Source organism: Cyprinus carpio, chromosome A22 (assembly GCF_018340385.1).
Source record: "Cyprinus carpio isolate SPL01 chromosome A22, ASM1834038v1, whole genome shotgun sequence".
In the NCBI taxonomy this organism is placed as follows: Eukaryota; Metazoa; Chordata; class Actinopteri; order Cypriniformes; family Cyprinidae; genus Cyprinus; species Cyprinus carpio.
In genome coordinates, this window is record NC_056593.1 from 6,435,631 (window position 1) to 6,461,289 (window position 25,659).

The 25,659-nt window shown below is 35.5% G+C and overlaps 1 protein-coding gene across 3 annotated transcripts; it reads right to left on the minus strand.

The window, feature by feature from the left end:
- Positions 1–177: 177 nt before the first annotated feature.
- LOC109057860 (double-stranded RNA-specific editase 1-like) lies at positions 178–23,679 on the minus strand. 3 transcript variants are annotated; one of them, XM_042711741.1, is made up of 12 exons: positions 23,447–23,679; positions 17,028–17,078; positions 12,107–12,133; positions 9,747–9,818; positions 6,540–7,477; positions 5,469–5,583; positions 5,217–5,385; positions 3,971–4,122; positions 3,688–3,856; positions 2,585–2,766; positions 2,322–2,500; positions 178–2,215 (listed from the first exon to the last, which is right to left on the minus strand). In XM_042711741.1, the coding sequence occupies exons 3-12, from the start codon at positions 12,114–12,116 to the stop codon at positions 2,039–2,041; spliced, it is 2,163 nt and encodes a 720-aa protein (XP_042567675.1). In that variant the 5' UTR covers positions 12,117–12,133; positions 17,028–17,078; positions 23,447–23,679; the 3' UTR covers positions 178–2,038. The 3 variants fall into 3 exon arrangements, with proteins under 3 accessions (XP_042567675.1, XP_042567677.1, XP_042567674.1); XM_042711743.1 differs by having other exon boundaries at positions 6,540–7,524; XM_042711740.1 differs by lacking the exons at positions 17,028–17,078; positions 23,447–23,679 and adding an exon at positions 15,603–16,198.
- Between the last annotated feature and the right edge of the window lie 1,980 nt (positions 23,680–25,659).

Consider the following 25,659-nt stretch of genomic DNA (forward strand, 5'->3'; position numbering starts at 1 on the left):
ATTGCACAATATATATATATATATATATATATATATATATATATATATATATATATATATAAATTAAGTACAACTTTCAGGATTATAAGAGAAACATGTTGCAGTTACACTGGAATTGTTTGGGGAATGTTAGAAAACATGAAACAAAAGTTTGACAGACCTAAATCAGAGAGAATAATAAACAACAAAAATTATGATCATTTTATTTTCTTACAGTATGGTTCTCTTTATACTTTTCTTCTCATGTGAATACTCATGCAGCTTTCGAGTCTTTGCTTAGATGCAGCACTTAAAGCAACTTCTTGAACCAGTTCAAAACGAATCCAAGCGGGACTCAAACAACAAAGAGCATCCTGAATCGCAGAACACAGTGGCATCATGGGAATTTTCCAGGACAAGCTCTCGACAAAACTAGGTTGAGTTCTAGAGTTTGCAGTGATTCTAGGGCTCCTGCTGAGCCAAGTCAAACTAAATAATAACGGCCTGGTCCCAAATGTTGCTCTCAGTCACTTTGGTGACGTAATGCAGCATAGACTGTCGAGTGGAAACCCACTGTGAAGTTCACATCAATGCTTTGCAGAAGTGTGCACTGCGTCTACAAAGCACCCTTCTTAATTGTAAAATGATGAATGGAACACCCTACGGTCCTGTGTACTTCATGGATAACATGCAAACAGGAACATAAATCCACATGAAACAGCCATTTGATGCAAGACTAAAGTAATCAATGTAAAATCGAAAGCAATTTTCTGGAATCTGTAACATTGTAAATTAGTATGTACATAATTACAATGACTGAAAAATGTCTAATGATCGAATCCCTGTACAACAACTTTTTTTTTTTTTTTTTTTTTTTAACGAAACAAATCTTCCCCAATTGCAATCTGATTAATTTAGATTTCTGATGATCCAGTTCAGTCTTTATTGTTTTCAATGAAATGACATCACAGTCTTAATATTAAACAAGTACTTGTGGATTTAGACAAAAACACGTACATAAAAATACATTTATAACTATTAAAAAACAAGCAAGCAAAAAAAATAAATAAAAAAAAAAAAAATTGGGTTTTCACTTTACCCAAAGCCTGTTGGGTCATTTTGTTGGATTATTTTTAGCTATTTTATTTTATTTTTAGCAATTACTGTTGTTGGCCTGTATTTATAACTATTGGAGTTAATAGACATCGGCTGATTATTTAAACAGCTAATTATGTCCTATCAATCAAATGGGAGGCTTGTTAATAGCATTTAATTTTCATCATACCATGGTCTGTCTGAATACTCTATTCTGATTGGCTGGCAGGTATGTATTAAAACCGTTTAATGCACAGGTAGCCGTGCGGTATCCCTTACTTATCGCAGCTTGACTGTTATTAAAGCACCTTAAGTTAGCTAAATGTCGAAAAAAATGCTATAGAGAATAAAATTATTCAATTGCATTTGAAGTTATGTAATGTATATTAGGGTGTTCAAAAAGGTGGCTGAAAGCACAGTACCACCATTGGTACTAGAAGTACCAACTATGGGTATCAGAAGATGTTTTTCTTATATAACAGATATCTCTATCAGTACATTTTGTATTGCGCATCTCAAGTTATTTTCACAATGATGTGTATTTTTGTGCAACCAAGCTGCTGGTTTATAGCAACCATAATATAGATCAGTTTGTCTCCTCTCCTGTGAGAAAACTTCTTGTGGGGAACTTCCTGATGAAATTAAGGTTTGTGAGACTGAAAAACTCACTGAAGACAGTGATCATTCTGAGGTAAAATTAAGCCAGCATTATGGTCCATGTGATTAACCATGCAAGCCACCTGGTTTGTTTTAGTGCAAGGTACTGTCCACCTTTTACCCAGTGCCAAGTTTTCAGCTGGGTTCTTTTTAACCCAGCCATTTTTTGAGTGAACACAACCCTGTTTTTAACAGATAAAAGAAACCAAGCAAAAAAATAACAACTATGGAGGTTAGATTAAAACCTTGCATTCCATGGAAATGTACAAAAGATCTCTTGCCGACAATCCTTTTCTCTCGGTTTATCTTAAGAGGTAAGGGAAAACTGGTCTTGTTCAATGGGTTTTTCAACCCATGCTCCAAGTCCCGCTTTGTAGAAAGCATTGAAGAGAGTCTGTTTGGCCGCGTGATATTCCACTGCTGCTTGTTTTGCCTCGTGGTAGGAGCCTTGCCGAGATCCTTGGATCCGCAGAGTTTCACTGAGCTGAGAGAGGTAAAGGGATATTTTCTTTTATTATAACAAGTTACCATATTTATTTACATATTTATTTATCCATAAATTATCATCCAGCTTTACAGAAATGCTTCACCTTGGCATGTAGACAGACCCAGCGACTATAGAGGGCGTGTTTACAGAGGTGAGACGGTCTTCCGAGATCATCTTTTCCTGTGGTGGCGTTAATGATCTCCAACCCCTGATCTCCGACTGTCCAGTTGACGCTGAAGTTGGGAGCTTTCCCAGGTTGCCTTGCTTCTGTGTTACTGATACCTGCAGAGAAGGGAGGTAACAGACATGGCTGGGCAAAAAGCTGAGAAAACTCATACAATCAGTAATTCATTTGAGATGTTTTACCACTAAGAAGAGGTCTGTTGAGGGCAAATGGTTTGGGCAAATCGTCCATGTCTGCAATGCGCTGGTACACGGCTCTGGAAAGATGGTCTGCGTGGTACAGACTTCCCAAAATTAAACTGGAGAAATAGATGGGTTCTGTAAAGTGACTCAGAAGAGACCCCTGCACTCCGATCATGTTCCATCTACAAAGGGAATAAGAAAACCACAGATGTTTGAGAAGTACAGGTGTGCACTTGGTTGACAGAAGAAAAGCAAGTCATTGGTTGCAAGCGGTAAAAAGGAGTCGCCCCCTGTGGACATACAGCATGATACTTATACCACGGTACAAACTGTACCTCGAAGGAATAAAACAACATCCTGATGTCAAGAGAGTGCACTCGAAATGATCAGAAAAATAACCCCTGGGTTCTATAATCTTAATCACTGTGATTTCTCCAAATCCTTCAGAATGAGGTTTTTTCCAAAGGTGATGCATGAGATCTGAGCTCTCAAAAAGCCTCAGCTCACAGCTGGATGATAACGACTACGTTTAACTGGAGTGGGTTTCTTGGCATCCAATGCGAGGCATGTAGATGTGTTTGTGGAAGCAGGCTTCCCTCAGCGGGAAGGCTGTTTTTTGGAGAACACAATCAGAGCCCTACTCAGGGGTCCAATGCCCCTGCTCCAGGGAGCTCCCTGCTCTGGAGAGAGCTGAAGTGATTGGGGTTTCATAGCCAATCAGCTGCTTTCTGAGTGCCGCTGGATGCAGGCGGCAGAATGCTAACGAGAGGGACTCGTTAAAGGTGGTGGGGAGTAAGACGGTCATAGGAAGCATTCAACATGGAGGTGTCACCACAAAAGTGAGCGACCTGATGTCAGCAGGCTTTTTTTTTTCTCAAAAAGAATCATAAATCATCAAAGCTTCAGCCATGTTTTTAGAAAATGTGGCCTACTTAAAAAAAAAATAATTGAAAAATATATATTTTTTTTTTGTATGGAATTCAAATGGATTACACGTCAACTTTAAAATATTGTCTTTAAAGCAAATTCATTTCGAGAGAGGCAACTGAGAATACAAACATTATATGAAAACAGTGTTAAGTCCTCTACTGACAGCATCATACCTGGCAATCTTGTCACTACACGACATGGTTAGCAGTCGTTCTCCCTGCAACACTCCATCCCAGGTCTGAATGGTGTTACTCGTACGAACGGGTATTGTACCTTCTCCAGACTCAATCTTGGTTCGCAGTTGTCCGCGGGCTTTGCGGTTTGGATGTCGGTCACCCTGGTCTAAAAAGAGCGAGCTACAATTTAGTTTACTACTTTGTGAAAACCAGTCCTTATTTTATTGTGGCATACAACAACAAAATGTGCAAATCCTTCCATCCATCATAATTTACATACCCTCGGCCCCAGCCTCATGGGGGGAGAAGATCCGGGCGTCTCCGCAGGGCGATGTGCTGATATACAGATGGAACTGAATATCATCTTTTAGCCGGTAGCCATGTTCACTACACCATCTGAATATGGATTTCTCATGTTCCTCAGTGCTGTCGCTAAAGAGAAAACACACACACTTGTGAGATCTGTGATGTCAGCTGAGACAATTAGTAGGGCTTTGAAATGTCTATAATTTAAAACAGGTCCTTGGCCTGACACCCATCTCATCAGATCTGTCATTTATTATTTCACAGTGAATAAAGGTCATGCCTAATTGATTACACAGGCATATCCATGTCCACATCAATTAATGCTAATCAATTCATCTGAGAAATTGATCCAAAAATAATTTTCCATATCCACAGGCTAATATGAATGATTTGTCAATTCTTAAAGGGATACTCCACCCCAAAATGAAAATTTTGTGATTAATCACTTACCCTCATGTCGTTCCAAACCCATAAAAGCTTTGTTCCTCTTCAGAACACAATTTAAGATATTTTGGATGAAAACCGGGAGGCCTGTGACTGTCCCATAGACTGCCAAGTAAATAACAGTGTCAAGGTCCAGGAACAGTATTACAGTCGTAGTCAGAATATGCATCCTTGTGGCACGGATGATACAGAAGAGCATACACAGCATACAGTGATATGGAGAGACACAGAGGAGACGTTGAGAAAGGAATTATTGAAAAAAGTCATTATTTTTGTTTTCTTCGCTTACAAAAAGTGTTCCCATCGCTTCATATAACCCAGATTGCACATCTGATGGCAGATGGAGTATTCTGATGACCACTTTCATGCCTTTTATGAACCTTGACACTGTTATTTACTTGGCAGTCTATGGGACAGTCACAGGCCTCCCGGATTTCATCCAAAATATCTTAAATTGTGTTCTGAAGACAAACAAAGCTTTTACGGGTTTGGAATGACATGGGGGTAAGTGATTAATGACGAAATTTTCATTTTGGGGTGGAGTATCCCTTTAATGATTATAAAATAAAGACGATTAGACAGTATTGCTACTACCCAAACAATATTACATATTATTACTATTACCATTATTTATTAATATATAATTGTTTTTAAATAACATTAAACTGACAGTCATTACATTATATAATGGCATGGAAATTATATATTAGTGTCAATTTAACATTAGTATGATTAAAAATTTATAATTGCCAACATAAGATAAATATGTGTTTCACCTGAGGAAGTATTCCAGCTGACTGTACAGGTATCTGATGAGGGAGCGACGTGCGATGATCTCAGCATGGCAGTCGTTAAGGGCCAGTCCTCGATCACTCATGTACTCCCCATTTATACACTTGGTTCCCGTGGTGACGCAAATGACCTGAGCATCCTTCACATCTGTACCTGATAAAACAGTCAGTGTGATTTAGCCAAATAAGACATGTTCCTCTTTCAATGTTCCAGTCAAAAGTATGCATTGTGCTCACCAGTTGTCATCACAACACCCGCAAGGACTTTCCGCCGTGCATGTGGTGACGTGAAGTTATCCGTCAGCTCACTGAACTTTTCCACAACTAAACGAGAAACAGCATCCGCAAGGACCTGAGGAACCCACAACCATAACTGTACAAACAACTGTATACTGCTAATAACAGTGTTAGCATGCCACCTAGCTAATCAGCAACGATGAAACTGCTCATAGACTACAACTGTATGGAATAAATTCCAAGGATACATTAAATTGATGCTTTTAAAGACAGAACATGTATCCATTTGAAAATAGTTGACAAAATGGTAAATGCTCGAACACAAAAGAAATGAACTGACACGGACCTATTACTGAAAGATCTCTTTAGACAGAAAGGTGAGAGCGATGTGTTTTCCTGTTTGAGAAGTGCTCCTGCAGCTGATTTTAATTAAGATTCTGTTTATTCTCTTTGGTTGTTATCAAGGGGGAATGGGAGGGATTATGAACAGGATTAACTAATGTGTAAATAATGCCGTGTACACTGGCGCACCGATTAAAGGTTTAATGCTTGAGTTCATTTGAAATCCAACTGAAACGTTCGTGTGTAGGTTCTGATTTAATTAAAATTGTTAAATGAAGACTGGCAGGAGCTTTATTAAGGACAAATGATAGCCAAGCAAAGCTACTGAAGCATAGCATTTAATCGCATTAAAATTGCTTTTTCAGTATCAAGCTTGATAAAATGCGAGACAGAGTTCCTATGTATGTGGCCATATAGAAATGAACTGAATTATTTTTTATGACACAGTCAGTTATGTTCATCGTAGCCTAAACTTAGTCCACCATATGATGTCATTTTGACCAAAAAATGACCCCTTCACAGTTAGCACCTAGTGTAAGCTTGGGGGAAAAACTGAGAATGTAGGAAAAAGTTACAAAAAAAAAAAACTGATATATTTTTATATATAAAAATGTGATTATTTCATAAAAGAGAAAATTGCAGTATGTCAATGACCAGTGTTTTGATTATGTCATAGATAAAGTACTGTAAACAACAACCCCTAATAAAAGAAAACCCCACAGTTCTCACCTGAGGCAGGTGTAGCTGAAGTCCCTCTCTGGGGATTGGCTGTCGGGATGGTGTCTGGTCCAGTTGCATGTTAAAAAGTCCTGACAGAGCCGCTTGGGCCGCCCTCGCTTTCGCCAGCTTTTTATTCCGTCCAGAGCCTTGGAACATCTGAGTGTCTACAGTAACTGCCATTGTAAAGTTCTTGGCATGGCTTTCACCGCTCTCAGCCACAAACTCATACTTCAGTCCTGGCCGAAGCTCATTTAGGATCATCACAGCGTTTTTGCCACTGCCTGTAGGGGGCGTTGTGAGTGCAGGGGGTAGTTGGAGAGAAGGATATGACCTGTTGTTGTTTTTCAGCGCCATGGGCAGAGAAAATTCGTTTAGGGAGCAGAGAGACCCATTGCTGCTAAGACTCAGGTAGAAGGGGTCTTCAGGTGGTGCGGGTGTCTCAAATCCGTTAAATAGCATGTCTGGGAAATCTGCTTGATCTGAGGTGAAGTCTGTGTTAACAGTCAGCGTGCGGCCCATCGCGAGGTGAGCTTCGGATGCATTTGGAAACTGAACGAAAGAGCGTAGCGCTCTTTCGGCCGCATTCAGTTTGGCTTTTTTCTTCGTTGGGCCTGAGCCCTCAAATAACTGTCCATTAACCTCAATGGTCATAATGAAGACAGGTGCATGTACCGGCCCCGTCTGAGACAGAAGTTTGTACTGCAGTCCCGGTTTGATTTCGTTCAGTTGCATGAGAGCATTTTTCGGCAAGACTGGCCCTTGCGGTTTCCTTCGCTTCTTAGGCCGGAATTTGGAATGTCCGTGGCCTTTGTTGCCCTCCTCCAGAGGGCGTTTCCTGCTCAATCCCCGAGCGTTTCCATTAGCTAAGTGAGGCCCCTCCCCCAGCACGTCTTTGGAGGAGAGGTTGTCCAGGTTGCGGTTTTCTTTAACGTCCATGCTACACGAACCTGTGATGTCCAGAGAGAGTAACTTACAATGCCTTCCATGCAGGACCTTGTAAATGTAAAATTTAGAGATTCTTTCATCTCTCTTTGTAACTGGATTGAAATGATAGCATCCTAAAAGCAGGTTTAGTCAAAAACATTTAACATTATGACAATATTAATATGGTTTAAAAATATTAATATTGCTTTCAGATTTTTTTTTTAGCTATGGCACTTAGACTGAGAGCAAATTGTATACCAAACTTGCAGCACATATTCTCTTTATTTCCATTATTAAGAAATTAAATGTAAATATCTCTTTTTTTTCCTTGGAATACAGATTTTTTTCCCCTAAATATATATTTTTTTTATGTATTATTAAAAACAGTGTGTCATTTTTACCCTTACTAAAGAACAACTGCAAACTACCGAAACAAGGAACATCATATCAACCAGTTGCCAAAGCTGATGGAAATGAGTGTAAATTCTCATTTACAATATCCTGCAGTAAAAGCTTGACAAGTTACTCCATTTGGTGCTCAGGAAATATAAATTGAAAGAGAGAGAACAGACATACAGAAACAACTGATATAGAAAGTGCTACCAGAAAATCAATCTCAGATGTCGGTTTGGGACAATCTTGTCAATAGTGTCCACAGACGTATTGAACACAAGTGAACGAGTTGTTCCCATCTGAGACAGTAGTTTGTACTGTAGTTGCCGTATCATCTCATCAAGTTGCATCACACAATGTTTCAGCAAGACTAGCTTTGGAAAGTGGAGCAGACGCGACTTTTTTTTGTTGTCCAGAGGGAGTTTCATTGGATTTTTGGTGGAAGATGTACAGGTAGCAACACAAACCTGTGATGTCCAGAGAAAGCAACTTCGGTCCAAGAACATCAAAAGTTTCTTTCATCTCACTGTAACTGGACTGAGATTGTTATCTTCTAAAAGTCAATTACAAACACTTACAATTATAATGTGGGCAATTTATATCCGCTTTCTTTGGCGGAGAGGTTGTCCAGGTTGCGGTTTACTTTAACGTCCATGCTAACATTCAGATGTCAGCTTTTTAGTGATTATAAAGGGAGCGCTCTTTGCTTGCATTCTGCCATGCCAAACCATGCACGCAGCAGTCCATGCTTGCTTTTCTGTTAAAAATAATAATGGTTTGTGAATGTTGATGCTTTAATAACAAATATTTCATCGGGGGGTGTTTATGCTGGGATGTTGTGGCTAAGCGAAACGGAACTTCCGATTTCATCGATGTACTGAAAAAAAAAAAAAAAATAGGCTACTTTTATGCAGGCGTTTGCTGGAGGAATCGGGGCAAAATATGAATGTTGTGGGTGGGAGTGGGACAAGACAACATATATTTCAGCGGGAGTGGGCGGGTCTGAAAAACCCATCCCGTGCAGGTCTCTACTTTGTACTTAGTATAAACTTTGTTCAGTTGCACTACAGCATTTTTGTTTTCCTGTGCTTCTTGGGCATCATTGTTGAACAATCATGGCCTTGGTTGCCTTCCACTACAGACCTGCCCTATTCCTTATGGGTCCCCAAGAGCTTCCTTCATAATACTGTCTAGGTTGTGGTTTTCATCCATAGTCAAATGAACCTAGGTTGTCCAAAGAGAGTAACTTTTGCTTTTGATTCAGAAGCTTAAAATGTTAAATCAGTGACAGAAAGGGAAAGATCAACTGAAAGGATTGGAAGTTAAGAGATATAGGAACCAGTAGTCAATCTTTAGGTACACCCCCAACTTTTTACCTTCAATACCATATTTGCAACCTTTAATACAGATGAAAGTAAAAGTCAGTAAACAAGGGGGGAAAAACAAAAACACCACATGGTGTCCACAGATGATTCTTCATAAAGTACAAACATTTTACTCCAAACATCGGAAAATGTTCAGTAACAAGAGTTCAAAAAAACAATACATATGGAAAGGAAGGAAGGAAGGAACTGCTTGTAAAAATGGCTTGGCGTTGTACATAATACACAAGAAAACACAATAAAGATGGACTGTGGATTTTCCTCAGGAGGTCAGACATACCTCCTTAAAACATTGAAATATTTTCATCTGCTCTGAATTTAGGATTAGAGTCAAACAGAGAGGAATATCTGACTAGGTCCTGAGGATAAGTCTTCCATTTTTCCAAATTTTTCAACAAATGTCATATTTTTTTGACACTTTTCAAAAATGCATAAATCAAATGAAATATTTTTTGTTATCCACATATGAATTTTCAAAGAGATGGAGGTAGATATGGAAAAGCGACTGAACACTCACTCATGCGCTTCTCTTCATCCACATCCAGACTGCAGAGCTTCTGCTGCCCCCTGGGCCGCCCACCGGCTCCTACTGCAGAGAAACCAAGGACATTTAAAATTCATCTCCAATCATGATTTCTGCTTACTGAAGTCATCTGTTTCCACTTACACCCTCCGCCTGCTCCCTTAATGAGGCTAATTAACCAGCTTTAATGATGGGAGACAACTAATGTGCAGGTGCAATTATTGCCCAATTAAATGCTAACATTCCCCTAATGAATCAGTGAAAGAGACAGGCGTCACTTTTAGCACTCGAGCCTCAGCTTGAGTGTGAACAGAAAAAAGTTTAGAGGAATTAAACGTCTGTTGGGGAGGAACAGTTCTGTTTATTGAATCTGATACTTGAACATACTTAAAAACTGAGGTCATACCAGTTAGAAACGACATCAAAAAGGAAAGATGAATAGCAGATGGTATTTTACGATCACTTTTTGCTCAAAAATCAAGAGAACATTCATTCTCATGCTTTGCCACACCTCTGCAGCAACATTCACAAAACATTTTGAAACCAATATTGGTAGAAACAATATAACTGAATCCAAAGGCAGGGAGATATGAAAGCATTTCTAAGCTTCAAGATTTTGAAGGGGCTGAGTGAAGTGGATACAGTCGATAAGAGAGTCTGTGATAAGCCTGAGAAGCTTGATAAATCACGAAAGCTATTAAAGCGAGTGACATGCACGGGCAATACACTGACACTCTAGACATAAACACCATATTATTTCCTGTCATCTCAAGTTTTCAATCTTTCCGAAATGTCCCATTTGATGCTGGACTGTGCTGAGAAAAAGTCTTGTGTAACAAACATGAAATCAAAATACCTTCCTCTTAGAAACCATTATGAATGCAAGAACTGGAAAATAAGGTGTCGGGAGTTGGATAAAATCACATTCTGAATGTGAAATCTGTCCACATTTCACTCAGAGATAAGTGCACCTGCTCGTTGATGGTGATCACCGATTGATGTTGATGACGGTAAAATGCCATAAAAGAAGGGTTAGCTGTGGTGAACCTCATGAAAATGAAAGCCTGTGGGATAATAGGAGGCATTTCTCACAGTGTGACGCCTGACACATTAGCGAGCGGTACTGATAAATTAGCCAACATCACTCACCATTCACCATCTGCTTTTATAAACGGGAACATGCACACAGGATTATTTTCATCTTACATTTATTGTATTGTATTTTACTTGATCTCAGTTTTTCTTTGCACTATTGTTGGGTCATTAAAAACACAAATATTCAGTCAAATTGGAGTCAGACTGTATAAAATGATCACTAAACTTGACTGTGACTCTATAACTGAACTTTTGGCATGAACTCTTAAAGTTCTTAAAGTACAAAAAAACCACTAGGCTCTCTTAACGGAGTGTTTAAGATATCAGCTATTAGCTCAAGGCATTTTTGAGTTGAAATGACATCACAGACACTGTTAGCATGTTGGAAACTGCATTTGGTGCTTTAAAACAGCACAGGACTTATTCAGCACCATGGAGAGCTGTGAGCTAAGAAAGATGAATTCAGGACCACGGACAGCAGACGGCTTCGAATGCACAGCAGGTCTTTCTGAGTGAAAGGTAGATGTGCGATCATAAGATTGAGCAATAGCTCAGCTCTACGACCCTCCAGCTCATCAGGAAACACTACAGGAGTGAGAGAGACCAAAGGGAGAGCAGAAGAAATGCAGAAAGGGACAGAAAGAGATCTGGACAGAGAAAGGTGTGTGTGTTGGGATGCATGTTTTAATCTGTTCTTGTGCGGACTGAGAAAGACTTTTGGCCTGATACGCTCCAAGTGTCAGCAAAAGTAAAGAAACAAACTTTCGGTGTCGGCCTGTAAGGTATTACAGTCCACAAGTACCACAAGTTTTCTTGGATTAAAAGTAAGCGCGACTAACAGGGCTGTCGCCGAACAGAAATGCCAACTCATTCTTGCAGTCATCCTACCCCAAGCACTGGTCTGTTTTAAGATCCTGATCTGTTCAACATGGGCTCAACCAATGGTGTGAGTTTGGGGCATGGCTATCTGTTTGACTGACTAATAACAGGCAATGACAGGGTTCAGAAAACCTGTTTGATAACAATCATTGCTTTTCCATTTGGTCACACAAGTGACACAGAAATTTTGACACAATTTTCTACTCAAAGAAATCATTTCCACCTGAAATCAACACTACAAGATTTTAAAGCGCACTTTTATGCCCAGAACTTCTTTAAAGAATAAAATGCATAACAATTAACTTTAAAAACACATCAAAACTATTTACTTTTTCAACTAACATGATACTTTTAATAGAAACACAAGACATTCTGCATACCTTCATTCATTGTGGTGCTGATGATCCCTGTGGGGGAAAAAAAAAAATCAGTGACAGACCAATACATAACATAAGTTACTAAATAATATACAAGACTTTAAAAAAAGGTCTTTTCTCAAATATTGGTAAGGCACCAAACAATAAGTAGTTCTGCTTTTATATGTGAGCTCAGCTTTGCAAATGTGTCATGGTCTCTATGAACACACAATGCTAACAGCTGGTCACAGGCTTTAGCATCAGATTTGATCAAATAAAGCTCGCCATCTTTCGGACAATTAGCAGCTGCCAGTACTGCCATGTTTTCTCCACAGGACCTGTAAAATTTTTATGACAGCATTCGTTTAGTGTTGACTCTGTAGGGACTCTGCGGGTAGCAGCAGGGCTGAATGTCAATTCGTAAAGCCAATCAAGCGATTTCATCATTTAACACACATGACCTGAGACACACACACCAACAGTGATAGAGAGAGCTAGAAAAATTGACTCAGCCATATTAAGACAGAAGAAAGTTGAATTTTTTCCCATTGAGTTTATATTGAGTCTAAAAGTCAACCAAAAATGAAGAAATAAATAAAACAAACCAAAAAAAAAAAAAGGTACAGAAAATTGTTTATTCATGTCGTTACTCATTTACAAATTTTTTTGCCCATACAATGTCAATGGGGTCCAATGTTATGTTGTTTTGGACCACATTGACTTCCATTATATGGACAAAAACAGTTAAAACATTGTTCAAAATATCTTCTTTTGTGTTCTGCAGAAGTCATTCAGTCACGCAGGTTTGGAACGACATGAGGGCGAGTAAACAACATGACTTTTTATTTTTGTTTGAACTAGAAGTAAACTTCTAAAAATGTGAGAAGCCCCCATTATTCCTAACACATGAAGGAGCAAGAACAGGTGCCACTGAGAACAGGTGGGATAGATAACACACTTTATCAGCAAAGCTCCAGACCAGACCACATGCCACAGAGACGGATCTATCGCTGAGTCCATCAGAAGGAAAAAACAGAGGGAGAGAGTGTGAAAGTGAGAGAAGGAGACAGGTGGGCTGGACACGGCTGGACAAACCTGAACCGCTTGAGCTAATGCTGGATTTATTCCCCCCTCCAGTAGATTAAACTCACAGTCCATCCCCCAGGACTTCACTCCACTACACTTGGTCTGGAGGAAATGGGTTTTTTTATCTCCATGTTTGAGCATGAGAGACGATGGCACAGAGTGTAGAAACGCTTAAGTAACCATGTTTATCTAATTTGCTGTGCCCTTTATGAATGCAATTCAATATTTTCAACCTAGGCATCCAGCAGAAAATAAGTCTGCATTTGTGTGTGTGTGTGTATTTTCACCCAGCTGATGCCAGAAAGTTTTAAATCCTTGCTTGTGGATTATCTACCACTGCAGAACTATTCCTAGACAGCAGTCAACTGACAAAAAATAAATAAATAAATAAAATTGAGCTGCATTTCTAAAAAAAAAAAAAAAAAAGGTACTTTTTATTTAGAAAAAATAACATTAATAATAACCTTTATAATATTTTTATCTATCATTATTATATAAATATACAGTCTATTAGATGCAATTTACAAATATATTACTACATACAATAAATATGAATGGGTCAATTTCTTTTTCGAAAATTACCATTACACTTATCCATTCAATTTTCCTTTAGAACAAGAAAATATCAAAAAAGGGGGAAAAAAAGGAAAAAAAAGAATTATTACTGAAATATGAAATTCCCATAATTTTTCATGAATAGGCTTTTTTTCTAAACATTTCTCCATTCTTTCTCCCCTCACAATAATGATAATAATAATAATAATAATAATAATAATAATAAAGCATAATTAATAAATATGAATAATTTATTATTATATATTATTAATCAATAAAATATTAATAAATAATAATATTTAATTTTATATATATATATATATATATATATATATATAGATATATATATATATATATATATATATATATATAATATATATATATATCTTATTATTTTTATATTTGTTATTATATTATCTTACTTTTTATATTTATAATTATTATTATTATTATTATTATTTACAGTTCTTGCAATTCTCATCCCTGCTTTACAACACTTTATCAACTAGAAAGCTGCAAAATGAATTACTCAACCACAAAGGTTGCCTAATGTAAAGGGGATTATGGGATAAAGGCAAGATCATACCAAGAGGGAAGGTTTGTATTATACTAAAACAATTGCTTATCAAGACCTCCATCCAGCGGTTTTAAAAACTGTTAGCAAATGAGCAGCGTCCATCAGAGCATGACGATACTGCAGAAGTGACAGGGAATTAAAGGTTATCTGTTCACTAAACAAGTGAATGATACAATCTCTTATCTTAACAATAACTCTGTTGCTCATCTTTGTCTGGCGGCGGCGCTGGACTGGATCGGTGAGACATTAGCCGTTCTAATGAGACCGATTCAACTTCACACATGAGGAGCTGTCTGAACTGAACCTGCTGTCTGCTGCCTTCAGCACCGACACGACAGTCTCAAAGAGAGAGAGAAACAGTACGAGCCTTTACGAACCTCAACAAAAAATAACGCTTGATAGCTACAACACAGCAGATAGAAATAATGTAAGGAGTAGTATGTAAGAGGGCAGCAGAGTCGCCACTGACAGCTTTCTGAACCTCAAACACCTTTCGTCCAGTGGATTTCCGAGGCTTTTCCATTAGAATTTCCAATTTTCCAATCCATTAGATCAAATAAGAGCTGAACTCTTAAATAATTTAAAAAAGGCATTTATAACTTATTTTAATTTAAAAAAATTTATTAATTTTAATATATTATATATATATATATATATATATATAGGAAAAGTGACTTTTCAGTGACTAAGACTGAAATGAATTATTTTAACTTAATAGAAATTTAAATGTAATCATTTTCATGGCAGTTGGACCCAAGTTTAACTGTTATTTGCATTGATGGCGATATGAAGTGTCAGAAATAATACTAACAAACAGTACAATTCGTTGTAATCAAGTATGCTCAACTCTAAATATTATGTTTGCTGTGCAATAACTTTATTAACAAAAGAAAAACGAAACGTAAGATTATAAAATTAATATATAATTACTGTTCCAGCCTTTCAAAATGACAAAACATTTCCAGGTTTTCCAAGATTGTAAACCTCGTTTAACTATATCTTGGCATTGATAAGTTGCAAATAAAAGCATTGCATATTAACTCTAACACACTAACACACAATTTGTGCAAACAGAAGTTAAATCTATTCAAAATACAAAAAAAAGTCAATAAGTAATTTACAGGATTTTCTTTTTTTTTTCTTTTTGTAGATTCCAAACTTGGAAAAGCAAGCGTCAAACAAAAGGCAAACGTTTACATAAACATTTGCAAATAACATGTTTACAATGACAGGTTTACACAAACTTAGATCCAGAGCGACTGAAAGTGATTTAGGATTTATGTGGAAAGACAAACGCTTTACCTTTGCGTTCGGATCGTTTTTTGCGTCTTCTCTTGAACCTCCTGCGAACGAGGCAGTAATACGCTCCCATGCTTTGAGAGCAGCTCTGACTCTGTGCAATACCACCGTACACAAACCGTAACACGAGCTCTCTCTGAAGACAACTTCAGCAGGAGTGAGGGTGAGGCGAGGGAACGAGAGGGAGGGCTGACGGTGGGAACTCTACTAGTCACTCCCTCATGTTACTGTCCTTTCAGACGTCTGATACGAGGTTTCGGCTTTTCTTTTTTCTTTTCAGAACATCATTAACCTTACAGTTATCAACACACAACTGAAGACTAATACCTGTCGTTTGCCAGTTCTTATTGTTAATAGTCGCCCCTTTTTAAAATTATTTTAAGATTAAAAAAAAAAATACATAAGAAATAATTAATATCTAAACAAAATTAAAATTACATTAAAGTTATATGTACTCTCTCTCTCTCTCTCTATATATATATATATATATAAAATTATAACACCATTTAACTTACAGTATCAACATGCAACTGATGCAATTCTTATCAAGTCACCTTTTTTATTAAATTAATAAAATTAATAAAATGTAAATTAAAATGACGATTTTATTAAATAATTATCTAATTTTAAATTCAATACAATTTGTAGAACATGCAACTGAAGACTAATATCTGTTGGTTGCCAGTTTTTATTTTTACTTTATTCAATTTAAATAAAATGTCATTTAAAGAAATTTAAACTCTCATTGAAATAAGATTCGATATAAATAAAATTGATTTAAAATGGCATTATTAATTAAACATCTTTTCATTATATTAATTAAAATGTAAAATGCATAATCTTTTTATTCATTCTAAAAATATAAATGTAAAAAAACAATGCAATTCAAATGAAATACAATACATATATATTTTTATGAAACCAAAATGTAAATAATGAAGATGTTTTATTACTTGCTTATTAATTTAATTAAAACTTGCATTTATTATTTTTTTTTAATTTTATTATAAAATCAATAAAAATGAATTCAATACTTTTTCATTACATAAAAGTAAATGAACTGAAATTAACACTGAACACATTTCAATTAAATATATTTTTGTTACATTTAAATTGTAAATAAATATTTTATTTTAATTAATTTTAAATCATTTTAATTAAACTTTTTTTGCATTTATTAATTTTATTGTTAAAATTTCAAGTTTTAAAAGAAAACACATTAAAAACTCCATCCACAGATACATTTTGAAGGTGAAGTGAAAGTACCTTAAAGCTGTGTTTAGCAAAGCTCTGCCTCCCTCTGGTGGACATTCAGTATAATGACACCACATAATATCAATCACACAACTCGCCAACAAACGGAAAGTTATCAGAGCAACAGATTACTATATATTTACAAACGAAGCTTGCTTTATACGTGAAACCCACCTGTATGTTTAGCCTCCTTTTCTTTACAAGCCTCACAGTGTGCTTTGAGACCTGTAACAAAAGAACAGAGATATCAGCGTTTTCATATTTACAACAGACACACACAATCACATCAATCAGCTGTTAAATATCAAAACATCTTCACTGTAAATGACAGATTAAGACTAGTAAATTATTTAAACTAAAGTCATATTAGGAGGGCAGTTAATAAGCAGCTACCGGTCTCTGAGTTAACAATGACAAAATAAAATAATTTAATTCATTCATTACATAATTAATTCATAGATAAATAAAAATAATAATAATAATAATAATAATAATAATAATAATACCAAATTAAAGTAAATGAATTTAAATTAAAATATAAAAATAGTACAAGAATACAAATTAAAATAAATAACTTTAAAAGTGTTATTATTACAAACGTGATAATATAAATTGAAATAAAATAAAATGTAAAAAATACACAAAAATAAATTTAAAAGAAACAATGTAAATAAGAGCTAAATGTTTAATAAATAACTACCAGTCTCTTAGTAAACAATGAAATAAAATTAAATTATATTTATAAAATAAAACATTTATAAATTGAACAGTGATAAAATATAATAATAATAATACAAAATAAAAATACAAATGTTACAAATAAATAAAATAAATCTAAAAAATATTTAAGTTAAATAAACAAAACAAATAGCTGCAATCATATGAAAAAAAAAATACTAGTTCATATTAAAGTGATTCGACTAATCAGACTTTCCTTTTGGTTCTTGAACTCATGGATCCCCATTTCATGTTTTTGCAGACTTTACCATTTAACATAGTGACTGAATATTACATATATTGATATTAAACCACCATTAAAACACAATGAAACTGTATCTGTATCTCTCTCTCTCTCTCTCTCTCTCTCTCTCTCTCTCTCACACACACACACACACACACACCCACACACAAACTGTTGTATTGCAGGCAATAGACCCTTTACATTTTCTCATTACGCCAGCATCCCTTTGTTAATCCATTAAACATTTGAGCTCATAAGACTAGACCTTCATTCCCATATCAATCATTGACTTAATTTGCATACATTTAGCATTTAAGTGCTTGTATCCGACCCCTGCGAAGACTCAAATACATAGACAACTGGCTCTGAATCAATATGTTTTCAAAGAATATGAAATTATTAACTATCACCATACATTCATAACAACAAAACAAAAGACTCAAATGAGTCCCACAGGAGGAAACGTTCCCAGCATCCCATCATTTACAACTTAAATCTTCTTTTACAACTATTTTTAATCTGCTCAGGTTGTATATGGCTGCCTTTTGTTTAATATGCACAATAATCATTGAAAGTATTGAAAGATTCATAAATTAGCTTTCTTTGTTCTAAAGAGAGAAAAAAAAGCACTTGTTTATTGCTTCAGTTTCTAATAAAGAAAATGATTAAATTAATACTTTTAAATTGAATATTAATAATATTTACAATATATTTTTTAAAAGTTTTCCACAAAAGTGGAAACACTTCAGGGCTGCGTTCAGCCCCGACAAAACGTTGCAAAACGTTTTTTAAACGGAAACGGTGGCGTGTTGAACACCCTGTTGTGATGACGCAAGCGTTGCAACTATGGCAGCTGAGAAGGCCATTCTCTGTGTTCTTTTTTGAAGAATTTTCGGAGCCTGATGATATTGATATAATACTTGTTTAATACTGCAAAGTACCCTCGATGTTACAGTCACTGCCCTTGCCGTCCAGAATGAAAGAGAACATCTTACCAAATTCTGACTGAAAACACATCTATTTTATCTCCTGGTAGCTAATCAATTCTAATTTAAAATTATTTTATTTCTAGTTCTTAATTTTTAAATACCTTGTATTAATTATCATTCTCATTTTTTGTAAAGCACTTCATTACCACTGTGTATGAAATATGGTATATAAATAAACTTGCCTTGCAATGAAGTTAAAAATATAAACAACTACATCATCATGGTGATATGCTATATTTTACTATAAAACTCTTACGGCAAACATGTCTTCTAATGTCTTCAATTGTTGCATATACCGAGCTGCAGCGGACACATTTGTAAACTACTTTACTAGGACCCATTGTGCGAGGTGTTCTCTTTAATACCGTGTGGTTTATATACATGCTGCCGCTGATTGGGCCGACATTTCTGACACACCCACCAAACAAGAGAAAACGCATCTCAAACCCGTTGCACACCGTTGCACACCGTTTCCAGGAAACGTGTCGTTCAACCCGGAAAACGTAGCAAAACGTTGCGCACCGGTGTGAGCTTGAACGTGCCCCAGGAGTGTCAAAATCGTCATCGGATTGGTTGAATTCTACAGGATTTCCGGGAGACATGTGTGTCGCGTTCTTTAACGTTTTGTCCGGAAACAAAGATACCGTTGTGCCAAACCCCCTCAAGAAAGAAGAAAGCCGTAGTGTTTACAACTGTGACGAAGACCGCTTATCAGGATCAACTAAACTCTGGAGTTTCAAAAGTATGTGAAATATTTAAAGTTTGCGGCACAGAATCTTTCAAATACGTCCGAGAGTTTTACACACCAGTCTGTGATTGTGGCGACATTTCCACGCCCCGAAATGTGACGCTGAACAAAACGAACTGTAAATGGTTGTTTGACACATCAGTCAAACGGACTCATGGGCGGGCATTGGCCACAGAAAGCTGTCATGAATTCCAGACCTTCAGCCGCAGTCTGAAGGTCTGGCTACACAAGACTATCACTATTATATTGGCGCGTGGCGCGGATGACACAGAAGAGCATACGCAGCATACGGTAATATGGAGAGACACAGAGGAGACTGTTGACAAAGAAATAATTGAATAAAGTCGTTATTTTTGTTTTCTTTGCTTACAAAAAGTGTTCCTGTCACTTCATATAACCCAGATTGCACGTCTGATGGCAGATGGAGTATTCTGACGACGACTTTAATACAACGTTAATACAACATAAGGAAATTGTGTAGTTTGAATGGTTTTCATAATGACTGTTTAATAACCATAACATGCATTAAGAGCCTTTATGTAAATAAATTTATTTTTAATTTTTTTCTGATGCGTCAGGCTGCAGCCTACGACTATCACACGCTTTGTAATTAACTTTCTACAAATAATTTTTAAATTAATTTTCTGATTTTTAAGGGTGATATAATGTTATATTATAATGTTATTGTTTTATTTCGTTATTTGATCTCCGTTTACAAAACAAAATATAAATTTCAGTCAGTTTGCAAACTGTCCCTTTGCGCCACCTGGCGGTAGTTTCGTGAACAACTTCAACACGCGAGGACAAATGTCAAAGAAATGCACACAACATCAATCTCACAATGAAAAAGATATGAACGCCCCCTAGTGACACCTAGTTACCAGTTTATGTCAAAATCATACACATATAGACATATAGTCTTAAATAAACAGACGCTCACAGAACCAGACCTTGAAAGACGCATTTCCAGTTTTCTTTCCGTCTTAAAGTCCCACATCGTAGATCAAACTAGACAAGTCAAATCTTCTGTAATCTGTCTTTACTCAACTCTCAGCTCTCAAAAACCTCATTCATTTGCTGTACAGATGGGACCGCCTGACAGAAGATCATTAAAGCGACAGATTAAATCTTTCTCTATCTTATAAAGCACTCAATAAAGGTCAATGCTTCAGTGGAAACAGTTAGTCATGCTTGAACAATGAAACCACAACTACTATAAATCAACCCCCAGATTAGAGAAAACTTGTCAGATTACTTGTACAGCTACTATAACGACGCTGCATTAGCATGTGCATTGAAATCTACCACATTAAGTTTGCATATTTGGTACAAGAAACCTAAAGACTAACACTTTTAGTGTTTTGGGGTGAAAATATAAACCACAGAAGTGTAAAATGCAAACTCTTTACAGAGAGATTGCTTCTCACACAACCCATGAGGCAAAAAAAGATGATTCATGCTTCGTGACCTGATAACTCAACTTTCTAACATAACACCCGCCACTCAAAAAAAAAAAAAAAGAGAAACCATAAATTCACGTCATCATGTAGAGAAGAGCCACTTCAGCACAAAACGTCCACCTGCTGTAACGCCCCGTTTTATGTTGATATTGTTCAAATCCTCTGCTTCTGGTTGATTAATTAGCTTCAGTTTATAATGGTTTGGCTGGTTAACATGGTCTGTTTAATTAGATGCTGGAACTACACCATGTTTTGCATCTTTTTCGATACAAAATATTGACTGCATTCACCAAACAATACAGTATACTTCCAGAGTGCACTGCGTTGTACAGTGTATCCCATAATGCAGTGTGTTTAACCTATTTTCAATGCGATAAACAACCACAACGTCAAGCCAATGATCTTTAAAGGAATATTTGTCCAAAAAAAAAGTAAAATTTACTCAAGTTTGAATTAAGTTTCTTTATGGAAACAACTTTGGAGAAATTTACTGGAGCATTGTGTCACTTATTCAAGAATGGATCCTCTGCAGTGAATGGGTGCCGTCAGAATGAGAGTCCAAACAGCTGATAAAAGCATAACTATAATCCTCAAGCAATCCACACCACTCCAGTCCATCAGTTAATGTCTTGAGAAGCGAAAAGCTGTGTTTATAAGAAACATATCCATCATTCAGATGTTTTTTTTTTTTTTATCTTCCAACCTTTGCTTCTGTCTTGAATAGTAATATTATGGATAGAGTCCTCTATGCATATATTGCTTTCTCCATTAAAAAGTTGACTCGTCTGAATCAGGAGCGAAATATGCACAGATCCAGCATTGTTTACAAGTGAAAATAGTCCAAAACAGTTTTGAACAAATGGTATGGGTACTACTGCGCTCCTGTTCTCTACTGAACCTGTAGTTGTTTTACACAAGATGATATTACTGTGGCTTAAGTGCAATATGTGATATGGAAATTATATTCCCATCCTAATTGATGTAAAACGGGCTGCTGATCAGCAATTCAGTAAGATCATCTAACCCAAGCCTCCGAAATGCAATTTCTGTTAAAGAGCTCTTATAAAAGATCAAGATTTGGCAGACTGCCTGATCTCTGGCTTTTATGTGCTAAGAAGACCATCAAAACTATCAAAGCCAGTTTCAAAACCAACTAGGAACTGATTTATAAAGCATTAAACTTTGAAACGAACCCAGTCTAAAATATTCATAAAACTTTAAAATGTTCCAATCTCTGTATTCTGTTTGACTTTTCATTGTGTATTATGTTTCTTCTTTCATTTGAATCAAACCAGGCTCAATTCCACATCTTTGCACACCTCACTTCATTGCAGAATTCATACTCGCCCGGGCAAGTGGCTTCGATTGTTTTTCCTTAAACAAACTATGATAGGAATCCAAAAAAAAAGGAACAAAGCCGCTTTCAGCATCAGTATAGAACAGTGACAGAGACTTAGTTCAAAGAACATTTGTATTGATCACAACTTGCGTCCTTAAATTAATGTGGATTAATGTGTCCCTATATTATATATATATAACTATATATGCTGTTACATATAATATTATATTATGTCTTTATTTAATTTATTTAATTAAAATGTATGTAATTTTATATTTGTAAATACAAAAAATGAATAAAAACAATTAAAAAAAAAAAAAAAATCATAAAATAACAAAATAAAAAAAAAAAAAAAAAAAATAACACAATAAAAAAAAAAAAAAAAAAAATATATATATATATATATATATATATATATATATATATATATATATATATATATATATATATATTTAAAATAATTAAATTTAAAAAATTAAATAAAACAAACAAACAACAAAACAAACTTCCAAACCAATAATCTCCATAGACAACAAAAAAGATTTAGGGATATAAAATTAATATCATTATGTAATATGTCTATTATTATTATTATTATTACTATTATTATTTGCTATTTTAAAATAGCCTACCCTACATCATAACTTAAAACATCAGCATGTATGATCATATATATATATTATATAATATATATATATATATATATATATATATATATATATAATTGTCCATAACAGTGCACAGAAAGAGAGAGAGACAAAAGCAGTTGGGACAGAGGCTCCTTTGACTTGAGGGGGGTCCAAAAACTCATCATTCATCGCTGGTCCACCGTACATTTGGTTGCAACTTAGGTCAGTTTGTCCGGTTAGTGGTTTGAATAACACAAAACATAATCAACCACATCTGTATATGAGCATAAATCATATCTGAAGCTCGTGGACCACTGGATGCTGAACTGTAGATAACGGACCACTGATTAACATTCATCCTTTGATTTGATACAGGGATATTAGAGCATTGGTAAAACACACCATAATGTAAATTTAAAGCATTGCATTTATACATTTGTCCGTGAATAAATATGAATATTACTCACAGTGTGATGCTGGGTTGATATCTTGGTGTGAGATTAATCCTGATGAACAAAAAGCGTCCAAAATGAACACGAAATCAAAGGATAAATGGCAAAGGAATAGTAAATGCTGAACAGAATCTGTTAGAAGAGGAGCGTGTAGTTTTTCTCGACACCCGTTGAATTAACGCACACGGAGCATCACCGCATTTCACACCGCGAGTCTTTTAATCATGCGCATTTGCATCTGCTATACGAGTGCAGTGATGTAACGGAGTACTAACCGATGCGGACACCTGATTGGCCAGAGGGTGGGCGGGCGCTTTACTCTCTGTCGTTTGATTGGCGCATCAGAGCTTGACGGGCCAAATTCGAGCGCTGATTGGTCAGAGAGACGGAGGTATGGTTTCATTTATACTGAGAAACTTACAGAGGCGTAAAACTACTACCTAAACATCAGAAGAAAAAAAAAAAAACTATTTAAATTATAAATTTGTAAGATTATATATGTATAAAGTGTAACATATTTTACTTTCACACACATCACAATTATACTTAAACCATTATGGATATTTTATAGTCAAAATATTATAGTTAAAATAGACAAATAACATCTGTCTCTCTTTCCACAATGATTATTCATGATTCTGTTCTGTTACAGTATACACTCACATGTTAGTTTTCACATTTCCATCGTGACAGATATATTTTTATGCAAAACTGGAATTAAAAAAAATTGTATTGCATACTTAAAAATACTTAAATACTACTGCATACTTAAAAAAACACTCTCACAAAAAAATAACATAAAAAAGATACTCAAAAACATCTCTATAACATATAACATTATAGAAAAAAAATTATATATAAATATAAATATTTATATTTATATAAATAAATAAAAAAAAAATTTCACAGTTGATAAAGACCAATGAAGGAAGGCTTTTCGTGGTTCCTGACCCCGTGTGTGTGTGTGTGTGTGACTCACTCATATGGAGGGAGGGATTGGAGTGCGCGTGCGTCCGACCCGCTGAAGGATGAAGAGGAGGCCTCCATATACCGACGCATATGGCTTTATATAACAGCCGATTTTTATCTCAGAAATCTTATTACTAGCCTATAATACAGTAGCTATTTTTTCGTATAACCTTAAAAAATACAGTAGGCTATTTCAATGAACACTAGTGGGAGAATTATTAAGAAACTGTGCTTAATTATATATATATATAATATATACACACACATATATATTCCATGTTCATATTTATAATTTCTTCTTTTTGATTTGGGTGCACATTATTGCCCAGTCATGTTCTTGGCAGATTTTGAGACATTCACTAATACAATGCATTCATCAAGATTCATAATTCACCTTAGTTATAATCAGTTGTATAAACATTCATAATTCATTTTACTCTTGCTATAGTACACTATACAACACTTACTTTTTCATTTTATACTTAAAATATATAATATGAAGTTTCATGTGTTAGGCCTACATGAAGTTAAACTGAGTATTATACAGCATGACTTTCTTTAATGAATAAATATTGTCATAAATACTGACCAGCTTCAGAAATAAATGCCACAGTAATAAAAACAAAAACAAAAAAACTTGATCTATTACTATCTACAATAGTTAAACATATAGACAGAAATTAAAATAATAAAATGCATATGAATATTTTTTTTAAAATCATGAGGTATGTGATGTTTTTGAAACTTTTTATATTATTTAACATAAATATTATTATTTAGATGCAGAACTAATTCAATTGCAAACAATTCAACAATTTATCTGACAAAAGGATGACACACCGTCCTGAAGTCAAAATATAGATTCCAGGAATATTTTTCATTTTTGAAACTGATTGCAAATGTGCCTACAATTATTGCTGAGCAGATATTAAGATGGAAATGTCGCTTTTCTTTTAACTTCTTGCCATTAAAATCGAACACATTTCACCATCTAGTATCTTTCCCTATAATGAATGGATTTAGGACAGACCAACAAGCACACGCTGAGAGGAAACTAGTGTGGGTGAGGAACATCTACAATCTACACCCACATTCCTCACTCGCTTAAATCACAAACATGACACATTACATACACTTCTGCTATCTTATAATGCTGAGTTTATATGCAACCGAGCATCTGATGGGGTTGTGAAGAGGATCCAGTTTAGCCGAAATGAGAATAAACAGAAGGTCCTCCTCAATATCAGACAGCCAAGAGC

Excerpts from the sequence above, each read along its gene's own strand:
- LOC109057860 (XM_042711740.1), bottom strand. The coding sequence starts at position 15,672 with ATGGGAGCGTATTACTGCCTCGTTCGCAGGAGGTTCAAGAGAAGACGC. Across the intron at positions 12,134-15,602 it reads AAAACGATCCGAACGCAAAG|GGATCATCAGCACCACAATG; the intron begins GTAAAGCGTTTG and ends TTTCCCCCACAG. Across the intron at positions 5,584-6,539 it reads TTCAGCTACACCTGCCTCAG|GTCCTTGCGGATGCTGTTTC; the intron begins GTGAGAACTGTG and ends TGGGTTCCTCAG.